The 22043-nt window shown below is 34.5% G+C and overlaps 1 protein-coding gene across 3 annotated transcripts in view; it reads right to left on the bottom strand.

Moving 5' to 3' along the window:
• The window catches only part of ASCC3 (activating signal cointegrator 1 complex subunit 3), a 320199-nt gene that overhangs the window by 133758 nt on the left and 164398 nt on the right, over window positions 1–22043 (bottom strand). For all 3 annotated transcript variants that reach the window (XM_011228387.3, XM_002921969.4, XM_034670897.1), the window contains exons 15-16: window positions 4878–5069; window positions 4353–4577 (exon numbers count right to left, since the gene is read on the bottom strand). In XM_011228387.3, the coding sequence (XP_011226689.1) occupies window positions 4353–4577; window positions 4878–5069 (417 nt within the window). The remainder of the gene's footprint in view (window positions 1–4352; window positions 4578–4877; window positions 5070–22043) is intronic.

Here is a 22043-nt window from a genome sequence, read left to right on the forward strand (position 1 = left end):
GTTGCTAGAGCTTCAATGTTCTCATGAAAACAACATCAAAATGGTTATTATGGGAAATGAATATGTTTACTAACTTTATTGTGGTATTTCACACTTTTTACACATATCAGATCATCACATTGTAAATGTTAAACTTACATAATGTCATATGTCAATTAGATTTCCATAATTACATAAATTCACAAATTTATATTAATGTACTTAACAAATGACTAAGTCATCCACAATACAGGCAAATACATACATTTCCTAAAATGGGAACTGTAAACCTTTCTACAAAATGAAAAATAACAAGACTAAAATGTAACTAATAAGGGAGTTGTTGCCATACTCCCCAAATATTTAGAAACAAGAGAGTTAAAACATTTTCGAGCTTCTTGAGGTAAAGGAAACTAGTTTAATGTAACAGCTAAAAATCTGATTGTGTCTCCCATTTGTGATTGTATCGTTTGACAGCGAAAACTGCATGGATTCTCTTATGACCTACAGGTATTTTAAAATCCTATCGCATGACTCCTAAGAGTAGAAAATTCTATAAAGGATAAAATAGCTTGCTATTATTTTCAAAATCAGATTCAGTCAATTAACATTAATAAATACCGATTGCTACTAATGATGAGATAAAGGAAAGGAGGAAGCAGGTACCAGAGAGTGCATCAAGTCACTGGAGTCTTCTAAATGTTCACCAAAAGAAACACTAACAGACTACCCTGAAAAATGGATGTAAATTCATGATGGTAAATCGTATTTCTAGATTAATCTGTGAATGCCACCTAGTGACAAAAACAAAAATTTACTTGTAATATCTGCTGTCACCTAGTGGCTACTTAGCACAGGAGCCTTTTACAATAAAAAATATTTTTCAAATCTCTCTGCAATATATCCATTCATCTCAATAATCATATAGTAAGTCAATAACAAGTCAGTATTATGTAAACCAAAATGGATATGGGAATAAACAGAGCGTGAACCCTGCTCTCAAGAAGCTGTCTAGTCATGTGGGTGAGACATACGTAACTAATTAAGATGATACACATGAAATCACCTGCCACAGTGCCTAGTACATAATACATATTCAAAAATGATTTTAATCAAAAACACCTAACATGTGAAACTTATAAAAGTGCCATCAGATATATAGTGTAAGAGTTTTACATTCTGTTAAGAAGAAGAAAAAAATCCACCCCAAATTTGGTAATTTTAGAAGACTCAAAGTATCACTTTGTATCCAATTTACCTATTTCAACTTTAGTGTTTAAGGTTATCTTAACTGCTTACATGGAAGTATTTCTTAAACTGGTTAAAATCATATAAAAATGAAATAAACAAATAATCATGAGTATGTATGTGTGTGTGTGTGTATCCATTATTAAAGGTATGGAAAAAAACCATTCATGTATTTATTCAGCTAGGATTTGCAAGCTGGCAGTAAGTATAAATAGGGCTGAGAATCAAGGGACTATCAGATAATGGTACGTGATATAAATCATTTACTAAATAGCAGCTTGGCACAGGCGCTTCTTAAATTTTCACAACGATCCATCCAGATTGTCCCTATTTTATAATTGGGAAAATTGGGACTTTATAGGTGAAGTGAGTAGAATAAGAGCCTATCTCAGGCAGATGACATGTGTTGGAGAGTAACCAGAACCAGCATTGGGAAGGTTGGTCAGACAATGCTATGGAAGCCTTAAATCCAAGGACAAGGTGTTTATACTATGTCCTGAACACACAAGAAAAATTCCATATAGAATATGTGTACGGTTACAGAAAGATTAACATATTTTAAAGTATATATTCCAGGGTGCTAACACAGTAGGTATCCAATAATGTCTGCTGAAGACATTTAATAAGCCTCAAACATGCTTCAGAGTTTCTCTTAGTGCAAAATTAAATGGCTTTATACAGGGCTGGAACTTGTGAGCTTTACACATTAGCATTAGAGAATCAGCCCCATTAGATATCAATCAGCAAATTTGTCTCATAAAATGTTTGTATTAAAATTATTATTTAATATAATACTTTCTTCAGTTCTTCTAAACTAATGGTCAGGATAGATATTCATGTTATAAAAGATACTATGGAGGCAATATTCCTAATCTAACATGACCTTTATGTTGATCACTGCCACTGAATAGTTTTGCAAAGATTTGGGAAATCTAAAGACTTAAAATTCCATTACCTTAAGAACACAGCACACATTAATTTTATAAACTAATTTCACACTTGATTTCCACAGATTACGAAATTTAATTTCATACTCAACTATAATTTAAGGGGGTTTGTTTCCTTAACAAGAAAATTTACTTTAATTGGGAGCTAGTCCAAGTAGAACAAAATATGAGAAAAAAGTTTTAGCAATGGTCTGTACACTTCACTATATTAGTGAAAAATTTCTAAGGTACATATTTCATTATTTGAATACCTTTTATGGCATTAAATGGAATTATGGTTATAGATAGTTGGCATTTCTGAAAATGACTTACCTAATAAGTACTTTATGAATATGAAGCAAATCTATGGACTACAATTTATTTTTAATTTTTCAGGTCTTGACCAAACAGTTTCATTGATAATGTTTTACAGTCTGTAAAAAAGAGTTCCTTGAGGATAAGAGCAGTAATGTACTTATCCTGTGTCTTCTGCACAATAACATCACCACTTTGAGTTTACCATCTATAAAAAGTTATCGAGGATAGTAATTATAAGTTTATGAAGACGGCATTCCTTGATATAGTTTTCTAGAAAAACTGCGTAAAAGGGAGTCTTCCTTTTTATTTTAAGTCAGAGAAATTATGACTACCATTTTGGAAAATTAGTCCTGGTCTTAGAAGAAGAGAAAGAGTAGGTATCAATATAGAGAAATGTATTCATTTTTAACTTATTGCAGTCTATATAAGGAAACAAAAATCTAGACTATAATGAAAATACTAGATATGTAGTTAAATATACCTGAGTCTGAATATGAGTTCCAAAAATTAGTAGCTGAAGGACCTTTGGGTCAGTCACATAACTCTCCAAGGCAATTATATCTACCTTGCAGGGTATCTGGAAGGTCCTCCAGTCCACCATTACTATTAATGCCGTTGTACAACTGACTATTCCACCACAGATACTGCAGACCCAAGACCAAAGACGCAATTATTTAAACCATGTAACCATAGCAGGTGATGGGGACTGAAATTGAGCTATAATAACATTTTCTTTAGAGTCAAAATTTATTTTCTAATCTTTTTCATTTTCTTGTAATTATGCTCTTAGAGACCAGCATCTTTTATGACTTCTTTTAACTTTCAACCAAATCTTCCAAACCTCTAATCTTCTGATCCCAGATCAAGCTTTGCCTTCTTCATGAATAAAGCCTTTCCTAATAGCTTGTGACCAAAAGTGTTTTCTCCTTCTACTGAATCCTTCTATAGAAATTATCACTTTCCAACATCATTATACTGTGTTTTTGTAGCTTTTGTTCTCTGTTTGGACTCCTTAACAGAGGAAACTGCATAGTGAATGTGCTTTGGATCCTTTAAAAGGAATTGTAAATAATGAACAGAATGTAACTGAAATTTTATAAGCTCTTTAAGAAGTAACTGATATAGGACTTGTACACAACAAGTAATACCTGATTGCAAATGTTTCTTCATTTATTTGTCTATTTGACATTTCATTTATTTATTCATCTATTTAACATTTATATCCTATTTACTTCAAAAACATTATTTGAGTCCATTTTAAAGAAAAGAAAGGACAGAGAAGCAGGAAAGTGTTAAATGCCAGGGCCATAATCAAGACAGCAAAACTTCATTTGAATGTTTGACAGAGTCTTAAGGACGTTTATCCTCTTTACCAGTTAATATGTTACCTAGACTTCCAGAGTCTGCTATTTAAAACTTAACACAAAATGCATATACACACGTGAAACAAATTATAATACTGTAGCTCAATTTAAGCCATTATATTCTGTATAACAAGGTTAATCAAATGACCTAACATAAAAGAGCTTTATAAACCTTATAAAAATGTTACAAAAATGTGTTACAAATATAGTGGTGGTTTCTGCTACTTCTGTTTCTCTAGTCTGTACAGCTTCAGTTAGATTTCTGGCCTAGAACAAAACCTCACAGTTTAAAAGTACACTCTTTCAGCAATGAGTTCTTATCCGTGATCACCGGCATCCTATACTGTTCTGAATTAACCAACAATATTGCTATTCAGTCTGTTGTGCCTTATGACTGTGGAATGGCATAAGCTGTATTGCTAAATACTACAGAACTGCAACCAATTCAACCTTCTATTTATTTGGCCATTCCTTCAGCTGATGATTCTATTCCAATCTTTTATTCACTGGATCTTACCTCTGCATTTAGGTTATCTGCAAGGCTTTCCAGAAACTGACTCTCAATTGGGTTTTGTTGAGTGAGCAAAGTGAGGTAATGGCTGAGTTTGTCATGTGTTGTTATGATGATTCCTTCCCCAAATTTGTCAAATTGTGGTCTTCCAGCTCGACCAAATATCTGCATGACATCTAAAATTCCAAGGTCAACAAACGAGCCTCTTTTTGCAGCATATATTTGTGTTCCCTAGATGAGGAAAAGTTAATAAGAATTTACATAAATACACACAAATATAATCCCGATGAGCTGAATACTGAAATTAGGCAAATATGGCAAGATCTCAAAAGTGTACTTTAACTAATCCTTTCATCATCTGTGATAGAGTTAAATTTTCACAACATAAACTAGATTTTTTTGGAGAAAATAATTCTGACCTTATATGAATAGCATTAGAAGTCAATGACACAGCCAAATCACAGTATTTTTCTAAACAAACCAATCCACAGGTTTAAGACACACACAAATCCATGTAAGGCAAGCTATTACCTTAATAATAACAGCATGAGCAGGAAGATTGACACCCCAGGCTAACGTCGCTGTACAGACTAGAACTTTGATATGCCCATTAGAAAACAGGTTTTCAACCAAATTTCTGTCCTGCCGAAGCATTCCGGCATGATGAATACTAAAGCCATCTGGAAATAATTCTCGTACTTGTTTATTTCTTGACTTCTGCACCTAGAGTAGATATCAACAAGACATAAAAGAGTTTACTTAGCATTTACAAGTAATTGCTATTTAGTACTTTTGTTCAATGACTTTATCAAAGAAAGCATAAAATTATTGTGTTTTAAGGTTTAAGTATATAATGTTATCTTAGTAAGTATATAATATATAAAGTACATAATATCTTAGTTGGTTTATAATGTTCTGTATAAAATTGTTAAAAATTATATTCTACCTATCTTAAAACATAGGTAATCCCCAACATGACACAAAATTCAAGAGGAATGAAGTTAAAACCAAGTATCTCTTTCACTCAGACTTGCAACCAATCATTACTACTTGTTTCCTATCATTCCAAAAATACTCTATTAAAATAACCATAAATAAGTAAAAAAAAGAAGCATAAATCTAAATTGCTCCCAACTCATTCAGAGTAAAGTTCTTACAATGTAAGAGTCTACAAAATTATTCTCATCGCCTAACCTCCTGAACCAATGCCAGCTCCTAGGGTTGACTTTTTCTCTAAGTCACTTTTCTGACAAATCCACATCCACTTTACCAAGATCTTTACGTTTTCTATACACAACCTACTTCCTGGAAGACTTCTTCCCTCTTACCGAGATGCCCATGACTCCCCAGTGCATGCAATCTTTCTCATTGCAATGACCCAATAAACCCAACTGTGTTCACCTAGAGGTGTGTTCTTGGTGATTTCTGACCGGCACGGACCATCTGTCCTAGTTTCCCAACTTTACAATGCTCTGACCATACTAACTTTACTTCTGGTGTCTGTTCTTTGACCTGGCCTGAGCTCAGATGTGGGATTGGATCCACTTATCTGCAACCCATGTAAGTGCTACAGTAGAGTATCTTAAAACCTCTTCAAAATTAAAGACTTTAGATTAACATAATGAAGTGTTTAGGTAGCCAAAGCTCCTGTTTGGGGGTGCCTGGGTGGCTCAGTCGGTTAAGCACCCGACTTTTGATTTTGGCTCAGGTCAAGATCTCATGGTTGTGGCATCCTTCGAGCCCCACAGTCTGCTTGAGATTCTCTGTCCTCTCCCGGGCTCCTCCTCAGCCCTCATGTGGGCACTCTCTCTCACTCTCTCTCTAAAATAAAGAAATCCTTAGTAAGTCTATTTTAAAAAAAGGTCCTGTTTTGGCATCATGCCCTGTGTTTGCCTACTATTGCTCTATAAAAATTTCATTATCAGCATTTCAATTGTTTCTTTTGAAAGAGTTTTCCATAATTTTTTGTAAGGGGCACTACACTGGCAGGAAGTGGGATTTCAGGGGTCTAGGGTTCTAGAACAGATTTTGTCACATTGACTATCCTTAAAGTCACTTAAAATTTTGAACTTCTAAGTTAATAATAATTAACTAAGGAAATGATCTAAGAAAACAGCTCTCCATGAATTCTGCTGCATATATATAACTGAAATACTTTAACAAACCACTCCATCTAGTGGCCATCCAAGTAAATAACAACTTACACATTTTAAACCTTTTAAGAGTCCTGAACAAAATACACATAAACCAAAAAGGCTTTCTTCTTCCAGTTTCATGAGGAGTATATTAGTATATTCCTGTTTTATTTTTGTGCAGTGTGATCAGCCTGTTAGAAATCATGTTATGCACAGACCTTATAATTAACTACACTCGGGTCATACTGCCTAAACTTTATCTTTTCAGACAAAAGTTGTTTTTTTTTTTAAGATTTTTTTATTTATTTGATAGAGACAGAGACAGCCAGCGAGAGAGTGAACACAAGCAGGGGGAGTGGGAGACAAAGAAGCAGGCTCCCAGCAAATAAGCCTGATGTGGGGCTCGATCCCAGAACGCCAGGATCATGCCCTGAACCGAAGGCAGACGCTAATGACTGAGCCACCCAGGCTCCCCTGTTATCTATCTTCTAAAAGCAGCTCTTATGAATATGGGGTGACTTGCTATAAAGTCCATTGGGGAGCATTTGCTGGGATATAACAGATTGGGACAAGGGCAGGGAGAGGAGAAATATTTCGCCAACTCAGTTTCTTCTCTAATATTCATACACTCAGAGCTAAAAGAATAAAACAAAATATTTCTTGGAAGGTATACTCTGTACAAATTATACTGCTTGGATTGCTGTTTGTTTCAGGTGAATCTGCCATTTGTGGACCCCTGCAATGGAATGTCCCGATGTGCTTGTTACTGATTCCTTAGTCAAGCTCCATTTGGGGAAGGACTTGGTTTATGGCACGAATGGCACACTATGAAGCTGAATGCCGGAAATATTTAACTGTGGGGAAGGTGGATACTAGGGTACTGACACAGTACCTCCCACTCTGACCATGTGAGTTCAGCCAGCTTCAGAGCCACTATCTGGGTAATCCCTCTGGTCTTGGTGAGGAATACAGAGGCCCCAGGGGTCACTTCTCTTTTGTCTCTACTCTTGCCAATATCCCCTGCATTGCTTTTTAATTGGCTCAGTAGAGACCTGAAGTGACAACAATCCTAAAGTCTGGGTTGCTTATTCTTAACTTGCTTTGATTCTGAGTCTGCCACTTGGTGGTCTAGGCTAGCTCATAGTACAAATAAACTAGAATCCTTAGGAATCAGGCCCAGAGATAGGTGCTTTTAAAAATCATACAGAAAAATTTTATTGTTTTTCCATTTTTGGTGTATGACTCTTGAATTTTAACATATGTTCGATTTGTGTAATGACCACCAAAATTAGGATACAAAACAGTTCCTTTACCCTAAAAAGTTCCTTTGTGTTATTCCTTTATAGTTAAGCCCTCCCCACCCACAACCCCTGACAATCAATGATCTGTTCTCCATCCTTACAATTTCATGACTTCAAGGATGTGATAGGAATTGAATAACACAGAATATAAGCCTTGGAGGCTAGTTTCTTTTGCTCAGTTTGATGCCTTTGAGATCCATCCAAGTTGTATTGATTGTTCATTCCCTTTTATTGCTGAGTAGAATTCTATGGTATGGATGGATATTTGTTAATCCAATCACCCACTGAAGGATGTTTGAGTTGTTTCCACTTTGGGCAATTACGATTACAGCCTCTATGGATATCCATGTGAAGTTTCTGTGTGTGTGTGTGTGTGTGTGCATGTAAGAGAATATATCTTAATTTCTCTACAGGAGACACCAGGAATGTGATTGCTGGGTCATATGGTAAATACATTTTTCACGTATGAAAACTGCCAGACCATTTTCAGAGTGGCTGTACCATATGTATTTTCATCACCAATATATCAGAATTCCAGTTACCTCCCATGCTTATCTGTACTTGAGACTGTCACTATTTTTTATTTTAGTCATTGTAAGAGGTATGTAGTGGTAGCCTATTGTGGTTTTAATCTGCATTTTCCTAATGACTAATGAGGTGAAACATGTTTTCATGTTCTTAGATATACATTTCTAATCACCTCAAGTTATTCTGATGTACACAAAAGTTTAAGGACCATAGTTCCTTACAGGAAGATACTTGGAGTGATTATTTTTAATCCATCTATGTATAATATAGCTGTATAATTTGACCATATGATTCTATTTAGTGCTACACAACTCTGCATTCATTATTGAGCTAAATTATTTATACTCCTAAGAAAAGTATCTTCTAACAAATTTATAAAACATGACAGTGACTCCCCCCAAAACAAGGCACTGTAAAGGGCCAAAAAGAGGGTAATTTAAATAAGAAACAACTGTCTATCATATACTAGGATCCTAGAAATACAAAGAAACTGAAGACAAAATGTGAGCTTTGATTAATCTGCAGAGTGGAAAGAAAGGCCCATACACATGAGAGACTATGGACTCTGAGAAACAAACCGAGGGCTTCACAGGGAAGGGGGGTGGGGAACTGGGATAGGCCGGTGATGGGTATGAAGGAGGGCACATATTGCATGGTGCACTGGGTGTCATACACAAATAATGTATAATGGAACACTACATCAAAAACTAAGGATGTACTGTATGGTGACTAACATAATAAAAAATTATTATTAAATAAATAAATAATCACACACACACGCACACAAAAGAAAGGCCCATACACAGGTGACTTCTATAAAATATGGTATGTTTCTAAGAGAGGTCAATGGACAGAGCTGAAATGAGGGGAGGAATGGCATTGTGGTTTATTTTTGTCCCACTAGCACCTGGCAGTGTACTTTCTGCATAGCTAGTACTTACTGACCATTTCTGGAATGAATGAATCATTGATCTGCTAGTCTCATCAAAGAAGTCAAATGTGAAATGTGGGTCTTGAAGGACAAGTGATATACTGTTAAGTGAGGGACAGTAGGCAGCAGGATAAACAAGCACAAAGGCCGGAACTAGCAAAGAATACAGTGTGTCTGAACATTATGTTCAGAAGGTATTGGGTGAACGAAAGAAAATGATGCTGGAAAGGAAGCTTAGGGGCTGGAAAGGAGGATTCAGTCAGGCTTTAGATGGTCCCAAGCACAGGTGGGAAGGGGTCAAGTAAAGTTCTTAAGCAGTATCAGATTTGCTGTTTAGAGAGGTAACTTAACAGCTGTGCTAAGACCCGAGGCTGGGTGAGCAGCTATGGGGATACCAACAGTTCCAGTGAGAAGATGGAGACAGGAAATGGAGATATCACATCAAGTCAAGGTGAGAGTAGGCTATACGGTAAGGAAGCCTGGGTGACTGCCTGGGAAGGGAGGTATGAGGGGAAGGAAAGAGTTAGGGCTGTTTCTAGTTTATCCATGCATGCCTTGGTGCACTACGTATGTGATAGGGAAAATAGGATCAGGAGAGCCAATGCTTATGCCTTGGAAGGCGGGAAGAAGATTCAGTTTGCTACATGAATTTGAGGACACCCATTATAAAGATTTTGGCTTTTATTTAGAATAAAGTAGAATACCACTGCAGGTTTCTGGGCAGGAGAGATAGGGGAGACCAGTTAGGTTTATTAACTCTAATGCAGCATTCCAAGAACAACGTGATGGTAGATGGAACCAGGTGTAAAACATCTGAATAAAATAATAAATAACTCTAACACACACCTTCAACCTTATATACGTATCTTTCTTATCTTGACTTTCTCAAACAACGAAGGAAAAATAAAAACTAAAATTGCGTTAAGTCTAAAAACTAATGAAGACACTGCATATCAACTTTACAGGACAGAGTAAGCGCATGCTCTCAGAAAATATCCTACCTGAAATATCTCACTAAATAAGAATACAGTAAGAGTTAGAAAAACGATAGCATAACAAAAACAAAGAAAAACAAAGAAAAAGTAGATACCCTAATAAAGTTAAAACAGAATCTCATGATTTAAAATTTGTGAAATGGCTAAGTAAACACAAAAACTCTTATTTTAAAAGAAAAAAATAAATGAAAATCACCAATGGCTATTGCTGGCAAGAATGGATTTGGCAAACTACGTACCAACTGTTTTGTACATAAAGTTTTATTGGAATATAGCCATATTAATTTGTTTACATATTGTCTATGGCTGCTTTTGAGCTACAGTTGAGTAATTGTGACAGACACCATATGCCCACAGGCTTAAAATATTTACTGTCTAGCCTTTAAGAAAAGGAGACAGAGACTTGTATACAAGCTCAACAGCACAAGCACAAAGACTCAAATTAGTTATGTAAAAAAAAAGAAAATGTTCAGAAATATATCACAGTTTAAAATAATCAGAGAAGAGTACTTTGTAAAATTCAATATATACCATATGAAAAACTGGGATGGATGGTTTTATAGAAAATATGTTATAACATTTATCCTAGAAGTGATAGAAAGTTGTAAAATAATAAAAGCAATGGAAGAAAATTTAAAAGCTATCTAACATCTGGGCTTTCAAACTTTTAAAGACAAATTAATTCTAATACTATTAGAAGGCCCTAGAGCACAGAGATAAAAGGAAAGCCTCAAAATTAATCTTAGAGAAGCAGTGAAATAGCACTGATATTAAAACCTGATAAAGAAGCAGAAAACAGAAGATAACAGAAAAATCTCTCTTATGAATATCAATCCAAATGGTAAAGAGCTTTAGAAAACAGAATTCGCCAATGCTTTAAAATAATACACCACAACTAAGTACAATTTAACCTCAGAATTCAAGGGCATTCTACTTATATATATATGAATATATTCAAGAAATGAAATAACATGCTTTGATTTTGAGATGGGAAAACTTGACTTGGTAAAAATGCCAGTTCTTACTAACTTAATCAACATACTAACTCAACTAAAACATGAAAATGATTTCTTGGTGGTTATACTCAAGTTCACCCTGAAAAGTAAACCTGTATATTTATTCAGGAAAATTCCTAAAATTGAAGAATCATCAAGTATTAAAAATATTATAGTAGCAGAATAAGAAAACAGTTTGATACCAGAGAGGAAATAGTAAGATCAATGGAACAGAAAAGAAATTCCAAAAATTGATTCAGGCAAACGTAAGAATTCTGTATTACATCAAAATTTAAAATCAACAGAAGGAACAGGGGATATTCAGAAAAAGATGATGGGTCCATTACTATATGGGATAAATTCCAGATGGATCAAAGATTTAATAATAAAAATGAAATTAAATTTTAAAAGGGCTAGAGGAAATTATGGATAAAACAGGTATGGCCTTTATGAGTAAGACAGAACCTGAAGACCACAAATAACTTGATAAAAAATTTCTACAAGGTAAAAATATTTGTAAACAAATAAAACCCAAAAGTTAACTAGGGGAAAAAAATGTCTGTAACACATATGACAGTACATGCAATTTAATATACATGCAGTGGACCACAGATATGAATAAGCAAACTACAAAAAAGGTTTCAAGTGGCCAATATGGAAAACGCTCAGCTTTACTCAAAATTAAAGAACAGTCAAAATAATAAAGTACCATTTTTTTAAACTTAAAAACTTTGACATTGCTCAGTGTATAGTCATGTGGGATGAAGTTACTGTTCAAGGAAATGTAAATTGAAACAATCTCCCTAATGGGCGATTTGAGACCATTCACCAAAATTTTAAATGCACGCACCATGTTGATATATAAATTCCACTGCTAGGGATTTTCCCAATGGACACCACTGCAACTGCCAAGCGTATGAGAAAGAATGTTACTACAGCAGTGTTAACAATAAAAAATAATTGGAAACAACAAAAGCGTCCATCAAGACAGGACTGGGTAAATGAATTAAGATAGTGTGCACATTATGGTACACTATGAAGTTGTTATAAGAATGAATTAGATCTTTCTGTGCTGATTTGAAAACATCTCCACTATGTATTATTACAAGAGACATGAAAGTGTGTGTAACATGATCAAATCTGTTTACATTAAAACATTGTGAAAATACACACAATGGGTAGTTGCACAAAATCTTTCCTTAAAAAAAAAAAAGCTTTTAAGCAGGAATTTCTTTTACAGAAATGAAGGGGGAAGAGATGGTTAAGACCATGAGTTATGGAGCTAAACTTGTTTATTACAAGATGACTGCTGCTTTCTGAAGTATCAAAACAATAACTGCTTTTCCATCTGGTCTCCCAGGGCAAACACTACCTGGAGTCCAGGTTTCGCTATCCTCTAAATAGCTGCAGATATATAATTCACCTCGTTCACATTCTCTGAATGGAGCACGGGATTCTCCAAGGAAGCTATTCAAGATCTAATACTATATTAACTGGGTAAGTGTTTCTACACATGGAAACACAGCACAAAAGAACATGAGCTGCGAAAAGGTAAAGGAAGTCAGGTGCGTAGTTTAATTGTTTAAGCTGGGTTTCCTCTGACTTTATAATTCTACTTTTCACAAGTGAACTTCCTAGAAAGGGCTTTATAGTCAGTAAAATTAGAATGGAATGTACAACTACTAAGATAACCTGTTAGCACACAGAGGGTACTATATTCTCTTCCCTCAGAGAAAACATGTAGGGCTTCCTTCTATGACCTTACGCATCTTTTTCCTACCCATGAGATGGAAAAATCAGTGTGAGTACTTTTAAAAATGAGTGAAGTTAAAATGTAACCACTTCCCAAAGTTGACATCCAAACTAACACAAATGTAGGAATTAAAAATACAATGAAAAAAAACCCCACTAAAAAACAAGCAATTGAGGTTATTAAAGGAAAACAAATTTGTCCAGTAAGACCCAAAATATACAGAAAAACACAAGAACCTCAGTTTAGATGCAAGTCCTTGATGAAAAAGCATGACAAAAATTGCATAACTAATTTACAGTGACCTTTGTAAGCCTTCTGAGGTAATTTGTCTTGATAAGATATGCTTTAATGTGGATAATATCAAATCCATTAGGAAGGAATAACTTAACTGCCATTATAAAAACTAAAATTTAACCAGGAGGCAAATATCTTCCTCCAAATGATGTCATTCTTTCCCACAATCATTACTGAGTATGCATTATTGTTAGAAAAAATATTCTAAAATCTTCATCTTTGGTAAGTGCTATTTTTATCATTCAATGTTAACAAGGTAATCAGCATGAGAAAGTGGACCTGCTTCCTTAGGAACATAAATCAATACCTGGCTTCTCTTTTGACAAAGGAGTTTAGAAATCTAAGGAATATAATATGCAATTTTCCCTCACCTTTCTCTCTTTCAAAGCTCTTATTCCACTTTAAACATTATTCTTTGAGACATCTAAAATTGGTTCTCTGACATCTATACCAAGGCATGTAATACTCTGTCCTCCATGAGGCTGTCAGAAGTAAATCCATCATGCCTCCCATCCCTGTTCTCAGGATAAGGTCCATTAGTCATCTGTTCACTAGATCAACTAACCAAAACTATGATCAGAATTTCTGCGGATCAGGCTAAAAATTTTAGGGCCTTAGTTTCAGATTCTGATTCTGATACCTGGCATAGGAACAGGTAATGGGAAATCAATTCTCTATTATACAAAGGTCCCCATAATTCTTGGTATTTCTCTGCTCTTGGCTCAATTCCTTACCTTCTCTATTTCTTCTTCACCTTAGGGTGTGGAATTCTTTGATCTACTCTCTGAAACTGCCACACGATGACCAGTAAGCTGTATCAACCTCTTCTATCACCTCGCCTTAACTGAAACTTGACTCTCCTTGTATAGACCCTGTTTCCCGTCCATTCCTTCTCAAGTGGTGAGAGAGGGTATCTCTTTCTCATCACCATTTTCAGTCAGTTATGGACTCATTTTTGTAAAAACTCCTGCTCTTTTAAGGTTCAGTCCATCTGACTACGCCACCTGTCATTTAACCTTATCCAACGAAGACTTGACACCTACGGCTCCTCGTCTGTCTCTCCATCCCAATTCCTGTCATCATCCTAGGTGACAGTACTTTCCATGTGGACATCCAAAACACTCACTCTTCAATTCCTCGACACTCTCAGTTCCACTTTAGCCATATCAACTATTATTTCTAGTATCACTTCCAAAATCACTAGTAAAAGCAACTCAATTTCTGATCAAAACTTCCTATATTTCAAGCTTGCCTAAACAATTTTTTCTAAGTCCATTCTTTATCATCAATGATACTCTGAGATCACAATTCCTCTACTTTCTTTCTATTCATCAGCAGCACCTGCTTCTACTCCTCTGGCCAATTCTTCTTCCTCTTGCTATTTATCCAGCTTAGCAAGCAGAGCCCATTGCTTTTAAGATTAAATACGGAATCTGTAACATGATATATAAAAGTCCTCATGGTCTCACTTTTGCCTGTAACATTAGACTCATCTTATGCCACAAACATGCCATGTGCCACTCCCCACCATTTTCTATGTTTGAGTTATCTTTTTAAAAAGATTTATTTATTTATTTGAGAGAGCACATGCAAACAGGGGTAGGGGCAGACGGAGAGGGAGCAAGAATCTTAAGCAGGCTCCACACTCAGCACAGAGACTGATTTCATGACCCTGAGATCATGACCTGAGCTGAAATCAAGAGTTGGATGCTTAACCAATTGAGCCACCCAGGTGCCCCTATGATTTAGTCATTTTGACTTTTATCCACTTTCTTCAATGTGCTATTGCTTTTTGCTAGAACATTCTTCTGCTGTTCTTTGCTAGAGGATTCTTCTGCTGTTCTTTGCTAAGCCTTCTCTAACAGCTTCAGTCGAGATCAGATCCTCTAATTTTATTTTCCCTTAGTAACTTTGTCTCTCTTTATTATTACAAATAAAATTAAGATAAATTATGTAATTAGTTGATGAATCATTCTGTCCTTCCAGAACATAAGCTCCATAAGAGTAAAGGGGCAGGTACTTTTTCTTCCTCAATATATTTCCATTCTCAAAGCAAATAGTGTTAATCAGCACCCAACTCCCAGCTCCTTCTATAAGCCTCCCTATATTGCAAAGGCCAGAAAGTAAAAACTGTATTTCCAAGATTTATGTAGTCAGGGTATTGGATGCAAAGATCAATTCTGCTAATTAGATGCACTTGTGCAAGATCTGGATGGTGGAAGTTAAGAGGAAATCATCTTCCTGCTATTGTCTTTTGCTGGTAAACATGATCTTGGAGAAATGAGGGTTGAAAATTATAATGGATGTATCATACATTCAAAATTTAGTTTTCCATTGTGTTTGTGAGTGTTGAAGAGACATGTATGACAGCAGCTGCGGTTTCTCAACTGCTAGATCACCATCACAGTAGGTGGGTCTTAAATTCAACAGTTCCAGTGGTAGCCCCCTAACTTCTACTTTTCCAATCTTCCAACATTAGTAAGTACCTAATTTCTTGTACAAGATTCTTTTCTATTTAAAATGTATCCAGAGTGGTTTGTTTCCTTTACTGTATCCTGACTGATATATACATGTCTTCTTCAATCCACGCTAGACAGGCTGACAGCAGAGTTTCCTTAGTTTGTTATCTATTGATCTACCACAGTGACTGGTAATTAGCTTACATTCAGTAAATATTCACTGAGTGACCATCACTAAAAATGGTTTGAGACTTATGGGTATAAAATCAATTCACAATGACACAGACCAACCTAATTACCTATAACCAATTTTCATATGTCATTCTGGCTTGCTAATTATTCACTTTAACTTAGGAGAAAGGAAGTACCAGGTGCTCTGTCCATGTTATATCCCTTGAAAGATGGTCTTTGTTTCCACATAGGTTACCCTGCTATTACTACAACCCAATTATATAGAAATAATTTAGCATTCCAGAGAGAGTACTTTAATTAGCAAAAGAGAAATCTCATCAAAAATTGCATTTTTTATATCCATTATATTCATTTGGCCATAAAAGCTGAATAACACTAAAAAAATCAGACTGTGAAATGTGATTTTGATCTTTAAATTTTATCAGTATAAACCTTTGTATCTGTAGGTATTTACTAACCTTACTTATTTAATCTATATGTCTTTAGAGTGCTTCCCTTACTAAAGTATTTTCGTATGAGAGAACAACAGTATTCCAATTAACATAGTTTCCAAAACAGCATAGTTTCTTAACAAGATATATACATTTGTTGTAAAAAATTTACTCTATGCTTCTAAAATATATCTTAAGCATAAGAACAAAAATTACTGCAATCAAAATTTACTTAAAGGTAATAATGAAAGAAATAATGTCACTTTCTATGTCTCTTAAGAAAAGTTTCCTTTATTTTCAAAGTCAGCCATACATTAGACTCCACTGAAATGAACATCTGGCCCAAGAGATTTCCTGCTGTGTGGAGGAAAATGAGTCCTACTTTTCAGCACCTGAATTCTGGTCATATAACTTGTCTCTTCCACAATCTTCAATAGCTCCTCACTGCATATAAAGTCCAAGTGCTTAAGCATGTGATTTAAGGTCCTTCACATTCTGACCAAAATCTGTACGCCAAGCCCGTCATGCATCATACATTCCAGTGGAAAGGGAACACTCTCATTGTCCAAATATATCCTGTGGTTTCCTTTGCTCATGTTCCCTTTCTTCTTTCCTTGGAATGTTCTTTACTCTTATAGCTGCATACTGAGATACAAGATCACTGGTTTGTTAATCTACTTCTCTTTTGTGAACTGTTTGTTCTTCTCTTATGTTATTTACCATATTTTGCTTTCCTTATGTATTTCAAAATTCTCTGCGAGATTGACTGTGTCTTAAAGTTAGAGAAATTCCACCTTGTTTTGCTACTTATTTTCTGTGGCACAAGAAATTTGATCAATTGAATCAAAATTGACAGTTAATTTAGAACTGGACATCTTATATACTCTAAAATAATTGTTCTCAATAGGTATATAAAATTTAATTGAATTGCTGTTCATACTTTTAAATCCCCCTACTGTTGGATATTTATGCTGCATTTTTTCCATTACAATGTGTTGGAATAAAACTCTTGGTGTATATTTTCTTTTTCATCTGTCCTTGGAAAGATTCCCAGGTTTAGAATTTCATGGCTAAAGGATCTGGAAGAAAGTGTGGCTCTTAACATATATTATTAATAAAAAAAATTTTTTTAAAGGGTTGAACCATTCATTGCCACAGGAAACCGAGGAATGTACCAAATCTTCGAATCATCTTTAGAAATGGACATTATCATTTTTAGTTTTTAAAGATTTATTAGGTTTAAGAGTATATAGTCTGTTAATTTGCACAATTTTATTCAATATTTTTATTCCAGTTTACCTAATGTTTTCTTCTCTTTGCTCATTTACTTACTGAAAACTTCATGTTTTAGTTATTAAACTTAGTAAGTACACAACGATGTAGATACACATATAAAAATATAGATACTAATATATACAAAGATGTAGTTACTAATATTTCCCCAACTTGTTATTGCCTTTTATAATTCAATGTATAGTTTTCTGTTGTAGAAAAGCTTCAAATTTAAATGTTGTTACATCCGACATTCTTTAAAGTTGTCATCTTCTTTCCCTTTAAAGTACATATGTAACCATTTATAGAGTGTCTACTGTGTATGAGGCCAAGATACAAGGCCTTACTTATTACAAAAATCTTAAGATATAGGTGCCATTGCCACTTTGTTTATGATGAAATTGTGGCTCAAGGAAATTAAAAAAAGCTATGTTATAGTGCCTGAGTCCAGATTAATATCCAGGTTTGCCTAGATCCAAAGCCTTTATTCTACAAGGGGCTACTTCCCTTTGAAAACAGAAAAGTCATGCTCCCAAAAATCCAATTGAACACTCAGTTCTACTTTGTATTAATTTTATTTGGTTTTATTTAAAATATTAATACACTTTTCACATTCTTTCTATGTGGTTACAATAATTCTACAAGAATAGAATTACTATATCAACCTCCAAAAAGAAAGGAGGTTGATATGTATAAGGAAAGAATAAACTCTGAGAAAACAAACATTTTGCATATATTTAAAATAAAAAATGAAAGAATGGGGGCTATTAGGCACCTGCTACTGTCTTTAGCTAATAGATATCATCTATATCAGGAAGAGAAAATTCTAATTTTATTTGGCTATACTGATTATAAAACTGCTAAAGAAGAAATAAATAAAGCTTTTAAGTATCAGATAACTTATATCAAAGTCAAATTCCTTTAATTTAGACAAAGGCTAAAGCTGACCTATGAAAAAACAAGGAAATAGGGGCGCTTGGGTGGCACAGCGGCTAAGCGTCTGCCTTCGGCTCAGGGCGTGATCCTGGCGTTATGGGATCGAGCCCCACATCAGGCTCCTCCGCTATGAGCCTGATTCTTCCTCTACCACTCCCCCTGCTTGTGTTCCCTCTCTCGCTGGCTGTCTCTATCTCTGTCAAATAAATAAAATCTTTAAAAAAAAAACAGGGAAATAGTTGGTAGATCTAGATAATAATAAAAACATCAAAAAATGATTCTTTAAGGTAGCCTGAGGGAACATATTATTATTGGATTTTTCATAGAGTTCTGTTTTAATAGATATTTCCAATAAGGCTTATTGCATGATAGACCATTTCTAACTATAAGAACAATTTTTGATATCCCTAATTATAAGAAAATAAAACCACATAGCAGTACCCATTAATCAAAGAAATACCGTACAGGAATGAGTGGGAATACCCATCCCTGTATTAGAATATTTAAAGCCTGTTAAAAACTTGTCCCTAAAGGAAAGAATTTATTTGACTAAGATTCCAAGGGAAACAGAATCTGAAGATTCTAATTGAAAATTCATTCAACTTGAAATTAAATCATAACTGAAACTAATGGCTTAATAATGAAAATATCTGCATCCCTAATGACATACCTCCATAAATGTAAGCTGCTACTACAATTCCTTCTAGGTATGCTCTACCTTACAGAAAATAGTGGTTTCTTAAGAAAATATCTTTGTGCAGGAGAGCAAAAAATATGCAGGGTAAATTAGGGAAAGTTATTCATATTGTTCATCATCCTTTCACCATTTGTAAATTTAGTTATTAATATATATTTTCTAACAGTAGGTTTCTATAATATATGTAATGTTTTATCATTGCTCATTTTCCAGAATAATGTCATATATTACTCTGTTTTTCATAGCTAACTACTAGAATAAGTGTTATTTACCCTATTATTATTCCATGTGATAGAACAGAAAGTAAGTTTCAGAAATATTTAGGTATTTAAAGCGACAGGGCTTCTAGAGGTGAAGTCATAACCAGAGCTTTTTTTAATGTGCTCTCTTGCTTTGGGCCTCATTTGGAACTCCTGAGATACTCCCTTCCCCATAAAGAACTGCAAGCTCCAGCTCTATAGCTTAAGCTACTCTTGGGGTACTTCACTGTCCTTTCCCTATTTTCTTATTTTAATGGACAATTTGGAAATATAGTTGGTTTTTCATATGGGGATAAATTTTATATTAAAAAATGGAAAAATGGGAATGATATAAGGAGTCTAAAATATATTATTACTTACTGAGAAGAAAAGACTCATTTTTGGCTGTGGCTAAGGCACAGCCTTATCGTGCTCTCTCTCTCCCTCCCAAACACACACACACACACACACACACACACACACACACACACAGAAAGAAAAGGAGAATTTTCTCAATGGAGTTTTACTTATTATTTATACAAATAAAGTTAGAGTATTGAATAAAACTGTGAAGGAATGCTTTTAAGAACCATAATTGGCGAGTCAGGAATTGAGATGGTTACATTACACACTTAGGGGTAAAGTGCTAGTGTGGCATGGTAGCGATTTAGCTGTATTTCCATTAACAGGAGTCATGAGGCTAAATTTCTATGTACTACCATTGCAAATTTACCTTCTAATTTTATTTTAATGTTTTGAGTACTTAATTTCCCATTTTTCAAAAACATGGGAAGGAATATCTCCCGCCATCATGATAATAGCTCCTCAGAACTGCTAGAATGTTAATACCATTCAAGTTCAAAAGGAACTTATATAAGAAGCATACAACTAGCACTAGAAGAACAACCTAAAATTTTGGAGCTTTGATAAAGCATTCAGAAATATTACCTTATCTTTTTGGTACAAAATCATATCCACCATGGAGAGGACACGTTTATTGAATCTCTCTTTAGCAAAAATGAGGGATATGGTGAGGCTGAAGAAATGTTCTTCCTTTTTATTAGAAGCAAATAATAAAAAAAAAAGAAACAGAAAGACTCAAAGCCCTAAATGCTTTAGAAAGTCCAGATAAGATTTGGTTTTGAACATTTGGGATAGAGCGTGGTAAAAAGGGCAGGCTTTGGCGTCCGACTGATTGAAATCATGGCTCTAATACTTGTTACACGGCCTTCTCCGAGAAAATTATTTTCTCAGTTTCAGTTTCCTTATCTATAAAATGGGGATAAGAATCTCTAATGGACAGAACAGTGGTGCAGATCAAATGAGAAAATTAAAGTGAGGCCATCTCATAATGTTTGTGTCAGAGGAACAAAGGCGAAAGAAAGTAATTTGGGGGTACCTACTATCAGCCAAATATTATATGAAAGGCTGGGAATATAACAGTGAACAGGACAATGTTCCTTGAAAACATGTACTTATTAATAAATGTTTGTGGATGTCATCTTGTCAAAAAAAGATCCAATAACAACAGGTAGACTGGATAAAAATCCAATATAATAAAAAATTTTTAATAAGGTATAATAAAAATGACTTGAGATTTTCAAGTCTACTTAATTGTATTATAACTTATTTCTTCAGGTGTCTCTCTCTCTTTTTTTTTTAACCATAGTGATCTGTGAATCTGTTTGGTGACAATGCCCTAAATAAACATTATTTGAAAATTCCTCTATATAAATTATTTCTATATGCTTTATTTCTTGCTCTATTTGAATTATTTACACATATGCCATATCAAGGGATAATAATGCTCCAAACCTATATCAACATTTCTGTGAGGACTGAATGAGGTATGGGTAAAGCAATGAAAACAATGCCAGGTACCAGTAAACACTTGATAAATGTTAAACACTATTATTACAGGAATTAAATAATAAACCTGCAACATTTGGAATAAGCAATAGCTTTCAGAATTAAGCAGTATGAAGTAACCAGAAATCCACAAGGTGGCTCTCAAGGCTTGGCTTTTAAACACAACAGGGTTGCTTTATATTTCCAAAGAAATGAAAGAAGACTTATGAATGCCAACCCGACTTTTCAAAGACGCTCATGAATTTATAATTAATAAATAACTGGAAGACTACAAAGCTGTTTAATAAGTGTTATGTAATAGAAATTTTATAAAGTGGAAAAAAATGAAAATGAACAAATTTCATAGTTCTGAATTGAAAGAATCTGATGATCAAACAACTGACATCACATTTATCATATTCAGAATTTAAAATGTCAGTATAAATTGGTGAAATTCATAGTGGAGTCATAATAATTAAATACACTTTCCCGAGATGATCAGTGAGAAAGCATGTAGCACAAGGCCTGGCAGCCAGCCGCTGTTCGGTGAAGATCAGTTAAATCTTACGCATATGAAGTACTTTGAAGTTACTATCATTTTATGCCCACTGACTTTTTCATTTGAAAATTTATTTTCATTGCTTTAAATCAGGGCAAACATTTTCTGTAAAGGGCCATACGTAAGGTTTAT

This window comes from Ailuropoda melanoleuca, chromosome 10 (genome assembly GCF_002007445.2).
Source record: "Ailuropoda melanoleuca isolate Jingjing chromosome 10, ASM200744v2, whole genome shotgun sequence".
Lineage (NCBI taxonomy): Eukaryota > Metazoa > Chordata > Mammalia > Carnivora > Ursidae > Ailuropoda > Ailuropoda melanoleuca.